An 18,323-nucleotide genomic window follows, 5' to 3' on the forward strand; every position below is an offset into this window, starting at 1 on the left:
CACAATTTTGTTGTAATTTTCTTGGTTGAATCATCCATTTCACTGAGACTTTGCTGTAGCAAAAGGCCGTGTCTGAGTCTTTGTGCAACAGTTGGGCAGTGCTATAGCCCTGGGTCCTTGATTTTTAGAATGGGGGGAAAGGTCCTAAAGAGTACAAACCTTACCCTTCTGTTTGATCAAACTGATCCTCACAAAGTGCTGACATTACTGTCTGGCAGGAAATGATAGAGGCTAGAAACATATCATAAACGTGAGTATCACATGCATTTTGCTTTTAATTTGTATCAACAGGCATTGTAATCAGGGAGTGAATAACTTATAAAAGCATTTGATAGTTTTAATTAAAAAAAAAAAAAAAAAGATTGAGTTAGCAAACAAATAAAGAACTGGTGACACGTTGCAATTTCAAAATAGAGAATTCCTCATTTTGATCTTCTGGTTTTGCTTTGTTGATACTTCATGGGGTAAACATCTCCGATAATAAGTGTCCCAAACAAATACTAAAGTGTCATGGAATATCCGAGTATTCCAATTATTTCATGAGATTTAGGCTCCAGTTCCACATCTTTCTGGTGTAGTAAATTAGTTTGTAGGTTGGCACCTTTCTGATGTTTTCCTAAGGACTTGTGACTTGTGTAAAGATAAGTCCACCTACTGTATGTGTATGAACTGTTTCAACAGGTTTATAATATCAGGAATTTTGGGAGGCTACCCTGAAAACAACTTCTGTCAGAGGAATGGCATCATCTTTACAAATTTGTGCATTGCTGCTGGCTTTGACAGGATTCACCATTTTGCTTGTCACTACCATGTCCAACAGATGGAAAATTTCTGACACTACAGCAGTGCTAGTTCCTGCAGAAAGGATTTCTGAAGGTCTTTGGATGGAATGCACAGTTACTGAGTTTGGATCAACACAGTGCAAGAAGTTTCTCTACATGTTGAGTTCAGATAGTAAGTGTATATATGCATATTAAATCCAGGGATATGCTTTTATTCCTTCTTCGTGGACAGTATCTTAGTGCAGTTGGACAGCACGTACTGCAGTTGTCACAGAGGTTCTCGTATGGACAGGATTTGTCCTTTATTACTTGCAGGCAGGTTAAAGGACCCCAGTGAAATCCATATGCTTTACTGCACAATCCAGGTCAGTAAGTACAACAGCTTTGATGCTGTATCGTATTATTTTACTCAGTTTCATTCTTAACTACAAGCAGGCAGTATGTCAGTAAGTGTCAGCGTTTGTGCTTTGGTGTGGGACAGGACTTGGATATTCCAGAACTCATTTGACTTTGTGATAAATCTGTGTATTTGTTCTAGAATTTTTCAGAGGTGGCTAGCTTAAATAAACTGTGTTTGTGTTAGTAGTACTTCTGTGCTTTCTGAGGTAGAATTAATGTGCTAGTGTGGTGGTTTGTCTGCGAAGAGAAAAAGAAAAATTGTCTTTCTAAGAACTGAAAATTATTTGTTTGTATTCTTTTTTTTTTTTTTTTAATATTTTTCTGTAAACACCTTTTATATAGAAAAGGACCAGAAAGGACTGACATTTAAGTTTTCCTCAGAAGATTTTGTCTTAGAACTTCCAGAGCTTCCCGTGTATTTGTTTTCAGCTTTCAGTATTGGGCAGCCACTTTGTGCATTATGTTACGGAATCATTTCTTCAGGTGTTCCCTTTTTTATGGATCCATGATTATTGTCATTGCTGTTTTTCTGCATTCTTTCCAGCTGATTTATTCACACACAGTGCTCAAGACTGGAAGCAGGTCTTACAAATACCACATCTCACAGACTTCGAAAATGTCGTTTTCTTGACAAGACGTGGACTCTGCTGCAGTCACAACCGCCTAACTGTGTAAGACAGATCTCTAAAATGGGACTGCCTGAAAACTCTCAAGATTCATGGGTTTTCCGCAGGACCCCAAATCCAGTGACCTCATTTGCATTTGTAACAATAGTGCCAGCTTAAGTATTCAGCATGCTGTAATGAGGCCAGAATTTGTAGCCTAAGAAAGCAAATCATATCCTTCCAAGGATTTTAAAAACTCTGATCATTCAGTCAGAGATAAATCAGCTTTTCCTGCCTTTCTGGTACCCAGTGTCAGAGTGCTCCTCTCCAAGACTTGCTTTATGTAGATAACAGGTTGCCTAAAATTCATCTAGAAACATAGATCTGATTTCTGGAAAGCAGAATGATGAGGCCAATAGTCCTTCAGCTCTCATGTGCAGCAGCAAGCTGGCACGGATGCGTACAATGGCAAGCAGAGACAATGTGGCACAGCCTCCTCTATTTTCATTCAGTTTCATTGCAACCAGCAAGGAAAAAAAAATAATTAACAGGAACAGAGGAGTTCTGGTGCACTAAAGCAGCCGCCTTCCCCAGGGCACCTCTGTCATTCTTCCTCACAGAGCTATAGGCAAGGACTCCTGGTGGGTAGGGCTCAGTGGATCAACTTTAGCTGTCCAAAGAACTGCTTGTCACCTAAAAGCAGTGTGGGGTTCCCCGTGCCAACCAACAGACATGTCATGTGTCTGTCTGGAGAGTTCTCGCTGTCTGTTGGCAGGGAGTTTCTCTTCTTACAGTGCTAAGTCAGCATTCCTGGGTCTTGAAGCAAATCCACAGAAGTGATTGAAAAGTTACAAGCTTCTGTTGACCAAACATTTAAGTTGTTAATATTTTCATTCCTTTTTTTTTTATTATTTTTTATTTTTTCTTTCTTCCCTGTATTGGTTGATCTAATTAAAAAAAAAAAAAAAAAAGAAAGAAAAAAAAAAGAAGAGTACAGTTTCTGCCTGTAAGCCCTATCTCAGCCATATTGCATGCTCTGCAACCATAATATGCCCTGTTTTGACAATATCAGAGGGGGTGAGTAGCAATTTGTCTCTGGCTGTATATTGCCTATATATCGGTATGTCTTCGTTAGCATTTTACTTGCAGCATTTTCCAATCGTTCCCATCTGTTGCACACGGAGTGCATTTGTTTGCATTGCGGAGTGGCCTTGGAGTGCAGGAACTGGATCCCTCCTGGCTGAAATGAGGTAGGGAAAAGGTCTCAAGGAATTCACCTCGTGACTGCCAGCCGTCCGGTGGCATTTAGTTCACCCACCCAGCTGGACCAAGGCTGAAATGAAGCTCCTGTTGTAGATGTTGTAGGCATGAAGCTATCAACACCAACTTTTTTATTCTGATGATGCAGATGCTATTGCACAGCGGCACCGGCAAGCCCTTTGCTTACCAAACCATAGTTCATGAAATTTAAGCAATAGCGATCCTATATTCTACAGCATTTTTATTTCCTTTAAAGAAGAGTGCCTTCCTTAAGGGAATGATTAAATTGCCTAGTAACACATAAGAAAAACTTGTGCATTCCAGGTCTACAGTTTAATCTGCTCTGTTTATACGTGTGCTTTACGATTGCCTGTTGAAATAGCCTTCTTAATAGCCTTTAGGAAGAGAGAATTTCTTAAATGATCTTTTTTAAAATAATTTTTTAGTCCTTGGCAGGATTGTAAAATCTGGGGAAACTTGATTCGAGTTCCTAACTCAACTCAGCTTTGGAAGTCATATAACCAGAAGTGATTACTGAGGTTGCCAGGGTAACATCTGTGTGTGGATAAATGAATCTGAGACTCTTTGAAGGGTTTTTAACGGGATGCAGATATTCCAATATACCACCACAGTGTATTCATTTTACTGTGCCATCATTTTCAAATTGCAGTGATTTACCAAAAGGAAAAACCACATGAGAAGATCACTTCTCACCACATCACTGTGTATTTCCTTTGAAAGACTGCAAGTACAGTGCTGCTCAAGGTCATTCTGGCTGCGCTGCCCAATCTGTTCTTACTTAAATCAAAGAACATCTTGGCTGCCAAGGGAGAAAAATCATCACAGTGGCGTAGTAGTAACCTTTTGTGAAAAACCATTGAGCTTTGGCTCAAAGTGACCAGTGAATTTTGAAAAAACGGTATATCTGCGTCGGGCTAGTTGTGGCTCTTACAACAACTAATCCTTCTGGGAGTATTTACGTAAATGTCGTGACTTTGCTACCATGCTGTGTCATAGCAGAGTGATTTTATGAAGAAACTGTGACTCCGTTTCCTGGAGATAAGAGCAGGTTATCGCTATGAGAGATGGTTAACCTTGCTTGGATACAGAGGCCGTTTAAGGTATTAACGTTAGTGGATGATGTGAATTGAGTTTATGATTTTGTTAGTGAATAGCACAGAAGCAAGTAAACGAAGTTTAACGTACTTCTACTTTGTCTAGAATAGATTTTTTAATGCTATAGTAATCTGACAAACAGACACAATCAACTGGTATGTATTATTCTCATACAGCTATTTTGCTTCATCATTGTACTCCTTTTGAGATAGTTCTGTCGCACTGGTTCGTTCTGTCCCTTATATTTAATTTCTATGGAATGCATATCACATGAATGTTATCACAGTTGTATTCCTGTGTCAGTGGGACTGTTTAGCACTGTGTAACTATGGATCAATGGACTGTGAAATATTAATGAAAACCATTCATCCACAGACTTAACATTCCTGAAAGAAGCTGGCAGTACAGTTGCTGTGGATCACTTATGACCATAATTCCAAAAATGTGCTAAATTTTCTAACAACAGAAAAAATATTCCCGTTTTCAAGCTCTTTGTCACCAAGAAAATAACACAAAAAAGCTGTTTAAAAAAAAAATTGAGATCATTAACAAAATTACAAGCAAGTTTAGTGATGTGTGCACCTTAGTTGATTGCAGAGAAGGAAAGAGAGAAAATATTTGCCAATATCATCAGTTTTACAAAATATTTTCTAGGAATACTGGCTAGACTTTCTAGGCTGAGGGTAAGATTAGGCTCAATTTGACACTTCTCACTAGAAAAGTAATTAATATTGTTGGTAGATTTTTTTTAATAGTAATATATTTATCATGAACTACTCCCACTTCTTATTGTCGTAGACTGTAAGCCTTATCTCTGGGGTTGAGCAAAGAGCAAAGGTAGCCTCATTTTGGAGTGAAACCCAGAGGTAAAGCAGCAAGGAGGCTTCTGAAATACTTCACTTGATGATAATCTAATTATAGGGATACTTAACTGTTACTATTCACAAGCATGTCTGCTGCACTGGAAATTACTGGTTTTCTTTTGTGTTTGGTTGGATGGGCAATTATTGGAGCTACTTTGCCGCATAATTATTGGAAAGTCTCCAGCATATATGGTAGTGTGATCACAACATCTACGTTGTATGAAAACCTCTGGAAGAGCTGTGCAGAAGACAGCACTGGAGTATCCAACTGCAGGGTGTTTGACTCTATGTTTGCTCTGCCTGGTATGTGACTTTGTGCAGTCTTGTTTATATTGCTTAAGAATTTTTGGGGAAAAATAGTAAGATTGTTGGTTTTGTGATCTGATAGTACTGGAAAATAACATTGGCTTTCTGGCCAAGACAAACTTTGTAGACTGAAGTTATAAAAATCTTCAAATGATGTAATGTGTGGAACACATTAGGAAGGGCTCTAAAATAAGGCAAATGAAGCTGCTTGATTGAGCATTTAATTTGGTGGGCATTTTAAATATAGTGTAATCTCTTCTAGCATCGCATGGGAAGAATTAATAGAAGTAATCTTTAAGACATCTTGTGGGAGTTCCATATTTGTATGGAATTATTGTATGGGCATTCATTTGCAGTGGTTGATAGCCAATGTTATCTGGAGTTTTTTCATAAAGGGGCTATAAATACTATTTCTTACCTAAGAAGTGAGTAGTGTTTTTTCCATGTTGAGACTGAAAATTGCATACAATGGAACAAATACAGTGAGTATATGAGTATATGTTTTAACGTACCCGTCAGAAGTTACTAACTAATGTCCTGTTGGATGTGGTTCTAAATATCGGGAAATTCACCAGAATTGTGGCGTGTGCTCAGATGTTCATTAAGGCAGTAGTTTGCAGATAATAAGCATGTTTATAGGTAGTAAAGCTAGTTTTTATTAATCTTGAATACTTCAGACTTATCCCGGATAAAACATGTCTTCCTAATTAGTTGGATCTACACCAGGAGTTGGCTAACCTCCTTAGAAATCTTCCTAATCTGAAGAATATCTACCACAGCATTAGTGGCCATGAGGGGCTGAAGTCTCTTTCGCAGTCTGACCTAACCTGCTGTTACTGACCAGCTCTGGAACTCGCCCGGCAATGCTGCGAAGCTCTGTGTCCATCCTGGGGGAATAATCTGTTCTTTGCTTTCTTCTAACAGTTCCCTAACAATCTTTCTAGCAAGTTGTTCCCCGACAGCTGGTTTTAAAATGCATGTGTGTATTAATAGGACCGTAACAGATACCCTACATAAACTCCTAAGCATCGCCACCAGCAGGATGAGTTTTTTTTTTTTTTCTCTGCAGGGTGCTCATGCAAGTATGCATTTGGTTCATTTATAACCCCCTTAATGGGTCAATTCTTAACTTAGGGCCCAAGACTCTGCACAGCATCTTGCCACTGAGCTATTTACACAGGTGCTGGCTCCCTGAGAGTGCCGTGCTGCTGCTCCTGTGTAGGTAGGGGCAGCAGGGCCACATCAGGTCAGGAGCTGCTGGTGAAAAAGTGGGTTTCAAAGCCATCTGAGGGAGGCAGGAAAGAACATTGTGAGTGGAGATGGTAAAGCAAAAGAGAAAGGAAGGCAGACAGTGGGAATGCTTCTGGAGAACTGCTGATAACAACGTGGAGTTAGCAGGAAGGAAAAATGGGGGCAGTCAGAAAGTGAATTAACAGGCCAGGCTTGGAAAGTGAGTTTGTGGAGATAAGATGTGATCCACTGAAGAGGAGATCACTCTGTCAAGGAGATGTCACTGTGCTTGTGGGGTGTAGGCAGAGGAAAGGGGAAGGGAAAAAGCAGCTTGCAGAATTGAGAAGAAGAATTGAGAAGAAAAAGTTTTATAAAAGAACAACTGAAAAATAAACAAGTTAGAAAACACAGAACTGTGGGAAAAGTCGAGGGGACAGCTAGGCAAACCAGGAAAGAGGAAGAGAGTTGGGCTGGGATCAACGAGAGCTAAGCAAATAGTGGGACCTCCAAGAAATGCCTGTAGCACTCACAGATACGTGCCAAGGTGGAGTGAAGTTATCATGGTTAATTTAGGTGTGTATCAAATTGCTGCTTAGAAACTTATCTGAAACTATTACAGCAGAAGATGCCAGATTAAAAAAAAAAAAAAAAAAAAAAAAAAAGGTGTCTTTGTTCATGGGGTGATGTCTCAATAGAAGGACCATAAAGATTTACTGTAAAGGCTTCCTTATTGGCAGCTGAGCTCTGTTGTACACGTCTGTTTGTGTGTTTTGTGTATGGCAAATATCGGACTTATTTTTTTTTGAAACAGATTTAAAGCTTTTGAAAAAAAAAAAAAGCTTTTTTTTTTTTTTTTTTAAAAAAAAAGCTTTTTTAAAGCTTTTTCAGCACACCATTAGCCCAGGTCACAAATGTTTGAACTGGGGACCTTTTTTAAAGCAGTATTGCTGAAGATTAACACCGCAATTATGTATAGTTAGCACTATACATCTAGTCACAACTAGATGAAACATTTGATAAATCAATTAGTCAGCTACCAAATGCTTTATATATATATATATTTATATATATGTTCTTTTTAAGGTGTCATATGTGTTTCCTTCAGTGTCAGGGCTTAGGATAATTTCTTAAAATTAATATTGATAAATAAAGTTAACTTACTTTATCTTGTTCATTAAGCTCATTTTTAAGATAAAGACAGCAGAAATTTGAGCTTTCAAATTGTGAAGTAAAATCCTCAGTTAAGGTTGGACAAGATTCATTGCTTCTGGTAATTTTGTCACTGTTTCTATCTTTTATACTTTGGCAGTATAGGCTTAATTTAATTTCTGTATAAATACTTATTTGTTTTCTCTTTTTCTCTCTCACTCAGTCCACATTCAGGCATGCCGTGCCTTGATTATTGCTTCCATCCTTTTGGGATTTATAGCTGCAGTGCTCTCACTTCTTGGTTTAAAATGCACAAACATTGGGATAAGCGATGAAGATGGAAAAATGAAGTTTGCTGTCACGGGAGGATTTCTCTTTATTTTAGGAGGTAATACCAAAGCTGAAATGAGAATGCTATCAGTACTTTGCATTCCTGTCACAACTAGACTAAATGAAATGAACACTTACTCTTGTTTTAAAGCTGTTACAGACGTTAAAGGACTCACTCAAGCATGTGCTTTTAAAACTTTTTCTGGTAGGTCTCTCTTCGATGGTGGCTGTTTCTTGGTATGCTGCAATGATTACTGCTCAGTTTTTTGACCCACTGTACGCTGGAACCAAGTAAGTTAATAGATCTGTCACACCAAACCTCGGCATGTGTTAAATAGCAGGACTAACCTCAGCTGCTCCAGTGTTTCAGAACCTGGATCCTGATATGCAGCCCCACAGAAGGAAACATTTGTTGTCAGGAAAATTTTTCACCTCAGAGCTGTTTGCTGTTGGTGGGGAGGGAGGAGAGGTCTCCCTGGAAGGTTTAGTGAATGTGTGGGGAGTATCAACCCCAAATTTGTATCGGGTTGTTGGCACAGAGTGCTCCTTTGTATTGGAAAATTGTGATCTCCTGCAGTTTGCAAAACCCAGAACTGAATTTAATAGTGCTGAAGTTCCCAGCAAGATTTTTTTTTTTTTTTTTTTTTTTTTGATCTGCTGTTGTGCTTGAGCCAAAGTGATTCCTTTCTTCTTGTTTGTATCTTTGTCTGAGCCTCTCTCTGTCCCCTGATTATCTGTTTGCCCTGTGTAGGTATTCTGATATTACAGAGGACAGTGGAATACAGATTTGGTAAACAATGGTAGATCTACTGTCCTTTTTCAGAGCCTTCTTATGCTAACATGAAATCTCCTTTCCTTATGGCTTTTTTCCCTCCAATTCCATTTGTGGAAAAAAGACTGTTCTTAATCCTCGGGTACAGTGCAAAAAATAAATAAATACATCTCTTTTGTCCTCTCTGTGTACAGCATCACTCTTCTGCCATACTGGCTCATAATCTTGGACATTATGTTCGTGGCACTTCTGCTAGATCCTGACCTCCCAGTTGTTTTTAAGGAAAGCATTAATTTCACCTTAGTTTAGCTATCTGAGGTTTAGGCAAACAATCTGAGTTATTTACCTACATGCCAACTGTGGTGAGTAGAGCAACAGACTTCTTGACTGTGTCTATTACAGCTTCAGATGGGACCTGGTGAACCGCCTTAAGAAGTTAGGCATCTTCCCTCTAGACTTCCACATAAGGGTTAGACGATCACAAGCTAAGGCTCATGTATTTCTCATCTGATTCCAGTCTTTACCATGCATGGTAACTGCAGAAATTGTTAATTATGTACCCTTGACAAATATAGTTTCCTGTGCTACTATTGGTTATGAATGCTGGAAGCAGGGTTGTTCCTGGCTGTCACTTCAAATGTTTGTTTTTTCATGGCTATGCCTTCATTGGCATCAAATATGTGCTGCATTTGTTCCCTTTCATGTCCTTCGTGATCTGTCTGCCTTCTCCATCATTCATTGCTCTTTGTTCAAATGCTGACGCCTGCTTCTGGGAAGGCCACAGTACCAACAGCCTTCACTGTCTGTCTGTTCACTTTTCAAACATGTATTTTCGTGTTTTAACCTGTGCTGCTGCTCCCTTTTGGGAATAGAGTAAGATGTTCAGATGCCTCAGATATACAAATAGCCATGGATATATTTTGTCTAAATGACACAGAAAATTAAAACTTCTACCTTTTATTTTTCTTAGCACTGAGATATAGACTTAATTGAATCTCACAAGCAAATGTAACGAAAGTACAGAAAACAGCCTGAACTGAGTGCTAGAGACCTGCAGGTAGATAAAGAATACCACTGAGGTGTCCTGCTTGTCTTAAAGAAGTCAATCCCCCCCATATGATAACAGCTCAATGTTGGATTTCCTTATGAATTAAAATGACGCAAAGTTTGTGGGACTATCAGCTCATACAGTTGCGCACAGCCAAGTTTTGAGGCATAAAAACCCTTATTCTTATCTGATATAGAAGCAACAATCTTCAAAACTAAGCGTCCGTTTAGGATAGCTTATCTTGACAAACGGATTTATCAATGAAGAGCAAGGGTAGAGGGAAGTGACAGGGTGTCTCCTTCAAAGAGGGAAGAAGGGTGAGTGAAACAAGTAACACATTGTCTGCAGAACATGAGAGAGGTGGGTTGAGGAAGAGGGAGGGTTTATAATTTGCCAGCACCTCTACCAAGTATATAGTTTTTAGCTCAGTAAACTATAAAGCTTTATTTCCTAGGATTATATTTGAAGTGTTTTACAGGTTTCCCCTTGAGGATCAGTTCAGGGGAGTCAGAAGTGAAGTGCTTTGTTATGAATCAAAGTACTTTCCGCAATTGCTTGGATGTTTGTAAGTTTTCCTTGCGTATCCAAACAAGCACTGAGAAAGAAATTGCACTTCTAAGACTTTTTTGTTTTATGTCCCCTTGAGAGAATTATATGAAGAGTAATAAATACGTTAGAGGATTGAAACGACTGATGATAAGGAATTGCAGTTTGTAGAATAGCTGGCGAGTTTTATAGCTGTTTATAGCTGTTGGGCTCCAACATCAGTGTGTGTTAATCAGTTACTAGATTGTTTGTATTCAGTAGCTAGAGATTTTTTTTTTTTTTTGGTATCTAAACTTCATGCCTAAGACTATCAGTTTGCTAAGCAGTTCTTGGTGAAATAACTTTGATCATTGGTAAAGCTGGACATGCTCTGTTCTTTTAAGGAAGTTTGTCCTCCTTGGACTCTGTGAGAAGGGTTTAATTTCAATTGCAGGGCAGTATTGATCTTCAGTCTTAAGAAACTGGGAAATCTGTTTTTCAGTTTACTTTTTTGTTTGTTTGTTTGTTTTGTTTTGTTTTTCTATGACTGAAGCAAATTAGTAATATTAACCTCTATTAATTCTTAGAGGAATTTCTCATACAACTATGAAGGGAACCTAAGTCCTCCATGGATCCATCCTATTATACTTCCCTTTGGTATGATGTCTACAGCATTCCTGTCTTCAGGCAACTAGTCAGCAGAGCCCATTGCATGCACTAGTCAGTGCTCTCTGATTGTTCCTTAGTGCTCTCTGATTGTTCCTTAGTATTCCTCCACATTCTTCCAGCAATTTTTCCTTTTTTTTTTTTTTTTTTTAGGTAACGATTCTCTCTCTGTTCTGTGTTTGCATATTGCCTAAAGCAGCAGGGACATGAGCTCTACTTGGGTCTCCAGTGTATGATGGGAACACAGAGAGCAGTGAATGTGTGTAAGCCTTAGAAACCTACCTGATACCAGCTAGTTCTGGAGTTAGAAGCATTGACACTGTTACATAGTGACTTTGTATTTTCAAATAGAAAGAATATAAACAATCTGATTTCAGTATATGTTCTGCACAGTCCATGACACTTATTTCGTCCTTATATTGGCCTTGCCAATGTAAGTGAAACTGGAAGATTACTTACTTACTTGCTGTCTGTTTCATGAGGAATAGCTAACTACAGGAATTGTTTTTATATGGACGTGATACTGGATCACCTGTAAGTAGCTGTTTTTATAGAACTAGTTGTTCCTTTCTAGTAGGAAAACCAGGAAAGGCTGATTCTTTATTATATAGTTTCATAACAAAATTACATATCCTAATGAATATTCAACATTCTCTGTGGTTTTGTGGCTGAAATACATTTATGAACAATCCCAGAATGAGAAAGAACAGTTCCCAGTTTTACTGTACAGAGCTAGACACTCCAGAAAATTTCCCAGTCCAGGAATTTCACAGATAGTGAAGTTAACTCAAAGATTAGACCTGACTGAACCTGGTAAAGTCTGGCAGGAGCTTCACAAAAAGAGGAAAACACATTTTTATATATGAACAAAGACTATATGTGCAACACAGGTATATCTCTGTGGTCTGAGAAAGTATGGCAAAATTTCTTTCTTGGCTGCTTCTGTCACATCTATTTATGCTCAGCATGCTCCCTGCCCAAATGCTATCTTGAAGAAGTCCTGAACTTCTTCAGTCTTTGGGCAGCCTTGTGCTTGTTTGACTTTTAGTAGCTTCGTTCTGCTGGGGACCGAAGAGGCAGGTCTCTGATGGAGAAAAGGCAGTTGATGAGTAACAATCAGACCACTGATATGGAATTCAGCATGTGTAAAGGAGTATGCATACAACTTTTATTTTCCTCTTTTCCTTTCAAAGTACTCATGCCAATTGCTTTATACGGATTCTGTTTTAAGATTCAACTTCTCTCTTTTATTATCAACAGTTTATTGAATGTACGCAATTATTTATTGCTACTTGTCTTTATGTTGCTCAGTACTTTCTGTCCTGTCACCAATTTGGCAGAGCACTTGAATACACACCTAAGAGTTTTACTGAACAGACATAAAAACAGGTCGGTTCTCCTCTGTTATCTCCTGAAGTACCTTTTCGTGAGCTGACTTCTACCAGCATGGAATTTGTTTGTTTGGATGTTTTGTGTAGCTTATGGCTCAGTGTAAAGTAATGGCTTTGTGATCCTGTTATATGCTGCTTCCATAACATCTTTCATGTTTCAGATATGAACTAGGAGATGCTCTGTACTTAGGCTGGGCTGGATCTATTCTTTATATGCTTGGTGGTATCTTCCTAACCTGCTCATGCAAAGGGAAGAAAAAAATGGAATACAGGTAATCTTGAATTTGTCAGTTACAATAATAGCTGTCGATTATGTACCATTTTCTGTCTGCATACTGTTATCTCTTTCACCCTGGTTTAAATCTGCACCCATATAAACAGGAAACTCTACGTACTAATTCAGTGCTCTGGTATATCACAGACTTGTGATGGGGGTGATGCTGTACTGAATACTTGTACCTCCCAAATGCTTTACCTGTTGATAATTGACTGCAATCAGCAGTCACCTGTAGCTAGTCTTAGATAATTCTGATCATGCATCTAATATCTATGTGATGAAAATGTGCAGTTAAAGAGCAAACTATGTTTTGCCCGAAGAAAAGTATATCAAAGAATATAATGTATTGTAATTAAATTCTCCTGTGATACTCACTATGATTAAAATAGTCAAACAACATTTAATTTTAAGAAAATGTAATGGCATTTTCCTCCCAACTTGTATCCAATTGATTGTTAGAAATGTATGATATCTTCTTGTTTCTTGTGGAATGTTTTAGTGTGCATCAAATCAGAGAAATCAAGATTTCTGGCCTACATATTTAACCTTGCCTGGATTTTTTTTTCCAATCTTTAATTATTCATACATACGGAAAGTCCTTTACTCAAAGAGAGGGATGAAATTGCCAGAAATAGTAGAGGTCCATGTCAATCCAGAAGAACTCAAATAGCTTGGAGGATGTACTGGCTAGGCCTGAGAGGATCATAACACAGAAGCAAGAAGCACAATCACTGCTACTATATTTAATCTTAGGAAAGTTATGTCAAAACACCTAATAAGTGAGAGTGTTCCTCTGATACTCTGTTGCCTAATCTGAAACCAGTGAAGTTTTATGGTAATATTTTATCAGCCCTGTTGGATTTTAGATCTGACTCACTGTGCTTTAATACAAAGTACCAAATACCCTGAAATATCTTGAAAAATCAGGTAAAACCAAGGAAGGCAAAACACGTTCAACATGAATGATAGATGAAGGGGTTAGGCTGAAGATAGTTCTGTTTTCCTTTCTCATCATTTCAGTTCCTTTATTAAGAACTGCAGCTTGCACAACGGCATTGAAGTCTAGATTCTTTTCCGCTTTAGGTGCTTGACTAAAATGATCAAGGAAAGGCACACGTTAGTTAGGAATGCAGAGTTTGTTTCTAGCTACCAGAGAGACAGTTGTGCCACAAGCCGAAGAGCCTGTCTCTTTCCCCTTAACTACAAGACTGATGAGAACAATAAGCTTTAAACTTCTGCACCTTTGGGAAGCGTGTGCTATCACTGCGTTGGATACAGACCATAACGAGTATCTTCCTAATTATCTGAAACTGTGGCTGTGAGTGTAATGCCTATTCTTTTTTATCTTTTTTTCTTAATTTACAGTGCCAGCAAATACAGATATTCAGCAGGCCAGCCAGCCCTTCAGCAGCAAATTTACACCAAAAACTCTGAGACAGTCGCAAGTGCCAAGGAGTATGTCTAAACTGATATTTTTACATCACTTGTAATGTTAGTAGGTTATGAATTTAAATTAGCAAAGTGAACTACTTCCGGTGTTTCAGTTCCAAGTTGCTATCTTTCATCTTAATTTGGAGATGATTTACATCTGAGCACCTCCTCCTGGAAATGGTTTTAAAGTGGAAATAGGTTTCTACAGAGAATGAAATCCTGCAGCATGAAGATTGTCTGTATGCTGAGAAGCCTGGTCAAATTGAATCACAGAGTGTGGTACATCCTGATAATCAAGACCAACTTTTGCTATTTCAGAAAACTAAAAAATGTGGAACTCATATGCTGTAGCTGCCTGCTGGTTAATATAGCTCACTGTTAGAAATGTATTGTATTTTCATTAATGTTTAGCAGCTTTGGCTTTTCACAGTAAAGCTTTATTCCACTGACTGACTGAAACAGATTTTTTGATGAGAAGCATCCTGGCAATTAATGAAGATGCAGCCTGCGTACCAGGGCTTGAAGTCTCATGGTATACTGAAATACATATTATGTATATAGTCAAGATTTATGAAACCTTCGAAAATCCTTTAGAAACATCCATTCGCTTCCGTATCTGCAGATGTACAACTAATGCCTTGTTGGTTGGAATGCAGCTAGGAAAGATAAATGACACAAGAATGAACCAAACACAGCTGGGAGCGGAGAAAGCATTTGGTCAGAATATGCCTTGTTGTAACTAGAAGACAGCCCTGATTTTTTATTTTTATTTCTATGTTTTCAGGTTTTAAAATAATTCTATTTTAACTTCCAGCAATCTCTTACTTTGGGAACTTCTCCTGCATCTGAATTGCCTCATTCATCAGTTGCTTTATTCTCTGTCGTGATTCCAGCTTTAGAATTTCTGCCTTAAACTACTCCACTATTGGGAGCATATGTTTGGCTTATGTAAGCACTTACAACGCTGAAGATGAACTAACTTTCCTTCCTACTGATGTTTTGAGCAACGTGGAATGGAATTTCACTCTGTAGGTTCTTGGTATTCATAACTTCCCTCTTAAATTATAAATGTTTTAATACAGTTCAACAAAATACTTGGGTATTTCTTTCTGCTTTGAACAACTTTTGGCAAAACATAGCAGTACTCTTCTTTAGAAGCTTCACGCCATCCTCCTGAGCCTTCCTTCTTTGTCTATCCAAATAGATAATTTCACAGTGCAATCTGCAAGTACTCTTAGAAAAAATAGTTTAGCCACGTTGCTTGCATACAAGTACAGCTGAACAGCTGACTTATAAACTGACCTATTAAAGCATGAATTTGGGCACTTGAAGATCTTTTAAAACTTAGTAAATAAAGCTAAAAGGAGTCATAATTACTGTCGTGTTGCCAGTGTCATCTTCTTCCCTCCACTATGAACTATTCTTCTTAAAATCATCCCTTTGGTATATTGGTGAATAATTTCAAAAGCAGAAAAGCCACTTAACTTGCAAGGCAGGAGCTGAACACCTTACCATCACCTGAATATTCTGTCCTCTGGACCTTTATGTAATTTTGTGATGGTACTTTAGTCTGGTTGAAAGTAAGGAAAATTTAGGTCTCAAGCGGAGCAGTTCCTTTGTCAGCTTCCCACTAGAGACTTCAGCTCATGAAGATGAATTATGATCCTGTAGGTGAGAGAGCAATTCAGAACTTCCTTGGTCTTGCATTGGATCTTCTAGTGACATCACTGGGAAGTTTAATGAAAACCAAAAGATGAGTAAAAATCCCCATGTAGTAACTCATTCGTTCATTCAATACATGTTCTTCATATTCAGTGTTACTCTGGGGAAAGTAAACATTGCAGATACCATGTCTTTCATCTGTTTACAGCCCTTCCAACAATTTTGTGTTTTTGCTGTTTTCCCCTATTTATCTGCCCCTTTTTCTTCAACAGCAATGCTCTGAATGAAATTAATAGACCATCCACTCAGTCTGGGGAGTAAGACATTTTATGTTTTGGTGATAAGGGAAGTGTTAGTGATATTTTTTTTTTCTAATTTAGCTGTAGCAAGCCACTTGAAAATAGCAATCTGTGAAGATATTTTAAAGCGAGTTAAGTCCTTTGTTCAGCAGATCAGACTGCTTTGATATTTTCAAATCTTCTTCGTATCTCTGTAGCTGAGACCAAAATCCTGCATTGGGTTCTGCTACTGGCCTGGCAGCCTTCACCGTCTAGAAAAAAGGAGAGATGTTGTAGAAGGAATGGAGGTCATAATTCAAACTGATTCTTCCTCTGAGACTTTTGAGATTTGCTTTGGCTTTGATTTTGCGATGGAATAATAAATCGATATTTTTGATGTCCTCAATCTGTGCTTGGTAAAACCACCAAGTTCCTGGTCACAGCATGGATAAGACATGAAAAGGAGCTGTTGAATTTGCTGGAAATGTGAATCTCTGCCATGTACCTGAAAGCCTGTGTGTAGTACAGGCAAAGCGGTTATCTAAATTAGACACCTAAATTATACATATATATTCACCCAAATGGGTGAAGACTAACAGACTGTAGAGCACAAGTCCTGTTTATTATACAAGAATCCTTATAAAAGGTAGGTGCTATTATTTGTAGCTAGCCTCTCACTGTTTAGCAGGCCTAAGAGATGTTTCTTTGCTACATTGAGATGTCACACAGATGATATGTATGTGACAGCTTTAAGAGCAAATCCTGGAAAACAACTTTTGCAAATACTCCTTTTATTTTCACTGAATTGCTTCACATCTCTGTCTTTAAGTTCACTTATCATAAATAAGGAAATGATAGGGGAAATGATAGCAAACAAACCAACTTGGAATGTGTCCTTTGCTACCAGTGTTAAAGCATATCTGCATTTGTAATTATGTTTGTCCCAGAAACCTTACGTTGAAGGCTTATTTGTCCAAGTGTGTGTGGGGAGTAGGGGTGTGAAAAAAATTACAGTGGAATTATATCCAAATGTTGCATACCCAAATAACAGTTCTTAAACAGGTGAGAGCACCAGAACAGCTGGGAGAAGTCTTTCCATAAGAAATCATCATTATTCATAACAAGCGTTGCATTTAGAGCCCAAAAGATGTCTAAACAGAACTGTGGGTGTAAGTACAATACCTCAAAGGCATCCTTGAGTGGGAGTTTTTGGTGTCTCATCAGGTAAGCAGTGCAAATAGCAGCTGATCTGCTGCGGCCGTTCTTACAGTAAACTAGGCACTTCCCACCGCCCCGGACAGCTTCTTCTATAGCATCGCTGCACTGCTCGAAATACCTGTACAGGTCTTCTGCCGGATCATCAAAAACAGGGACACGGATGCCTCGGACCTGCTGGAGGCTGGGGAATGGCTGCTGCCTGGTGACATTGACGCAGAAGGTGACCCCCTCTCGCGCAAGCAGGTCCTCATCGCAGGCTGTCCTGGCGTTGCTGATGAGCAGTGAGGCAGTCACCTTGCCCGGCTGGAGCATTGGAAGCTGAGGGCACGGTGCCACCAGCACCAGCACCCCTCCGCACAGCTCCCCGTCTGCTGCCGCCGAGCAGCCTTGCCTGGGGTATCGGGGGGCAGTTTGCCTCCAGCAGTAACCTGCGCCAGCCTCGCTGTCCTTCATCCAGCTGCCTGGGCTATATTTATTCCCTCCCTGCAGGCTTGGCAGTAAAGGATTCAGGCAGGTCCTAGCGCCTGCTAGCTTGTGAGAGCGCTGTTTAAAAAGCTGAAAACAACCTCAGAGCCCCCGGATCCGACTGTAAAACAATCAGATTTGTGCAGCCCCTGTTCCTGTAGCTGTTTCTTACAAAAAGACAGAAGCGTCCCTAACAGGAAGCCAAGCAGCAACAATGCAACATTGATCTGAGAGCCAGCTTACCCTGCCCTTTGCTTTTGTTGTAGCAAAAGTGGCTTCTCCTACCCAGAAAATATTCCAGCAGAGAGCTAGATATAGCAGCAGTACTCTTGCTGGCCGTCAGTAACGCTGCAGGCGTGGTGCCCTGGAAGTGATTATCTTCTGGGGAGGGTGCAGGCAAGTGCTCAAGCTGTAAGGGGCAAGAGAGGGAGGACAAGGCCAGGGACCTGGGAATGGGGCTGCCACATGGGCTGCTGCCAGAGAGTGCTGCAGGGCTGGGCACAGGCACCAGCAGGCATCCCTGCAGGTCATGCCTGCCCCTCACCTCCTT

At 39.3% G+C, this 18,323-nt stretch overlaps 2 protein-coding genes across 3 annotated transcripts; one reads left to right on the forward strand and one right to left on the reverse strand.

The window, feature by feature from the left end:
• The first annotated feature begins 178 nt into the window (after positions 1-178).
• On the forward strand, positions 179-15,521 carry LOC309881305 (claudin-15-like). Of its 2 annotated transcripts, XM_082767136.1 has the most exons (6): positions 179-250; positions 682-954; positions 7,934-8,098; positions 8,250-8,331; positions 12,604-12,714; positions 14,085-15,510. In XM_082767136.1, the coding sequence occupies exons 2-6, from the start codon at positions 738-740 to the stop codon at positions 14,182-14,184; spliced, it is 675 nt and encodes a 224-aa protein (XP_082623262.1). In that variant the 5' UTR covers positions 179-250; positions 682-737; the 3' UTR covers positions 14,185-15,510. The 2 variants fall into 2 exon arrangements, with proteins under 2 accessions (XP_082623262.1, XP_082623263.1); XM_082767137.1 differs by lacking the exons at positions 179-250; positions 682-954 and adding an exon at positions 5,108-5,328 and having other exon boundaries at positions 14,085-15,521.
• Positions 15,522-15,707: 186 nt separating this feature from the next.
• DUSP28 (dual specificity phosphatase 28) lies at positions 15,708-17,718 on the reverse strand. Its single transcript, XM_082767138.1, has 2 exons — positions 17,273-17,718; positions 15,708-16,362 (listed from the first exon to the last, which is right to left on the reverse strand). The coding sequence occupies exons 1-2, from the start codon at positions 17,618-17,620 to the stop codon at positions 16,234-16,236; spliced, it is 477 nt and encodes a 158-aa protein (XP_082623264.1). The 5' UTR covers positions 17,621-17,718; the 3' UTR covers positions 15,708-16,233.
• Between the last annotated feature and the right edge of the window lie 605 nt (positions 17,719-18,323).

This window comes from Aythya marila (assembly GCF_965140915.1).
Source record: "Aythya marila genome assembly, chromosome: 9".
NCBI lineage: Eukaryota > Metazoa > Chordata > Aves > Anseriformes > Anatidae > Aythya > Aythya marila.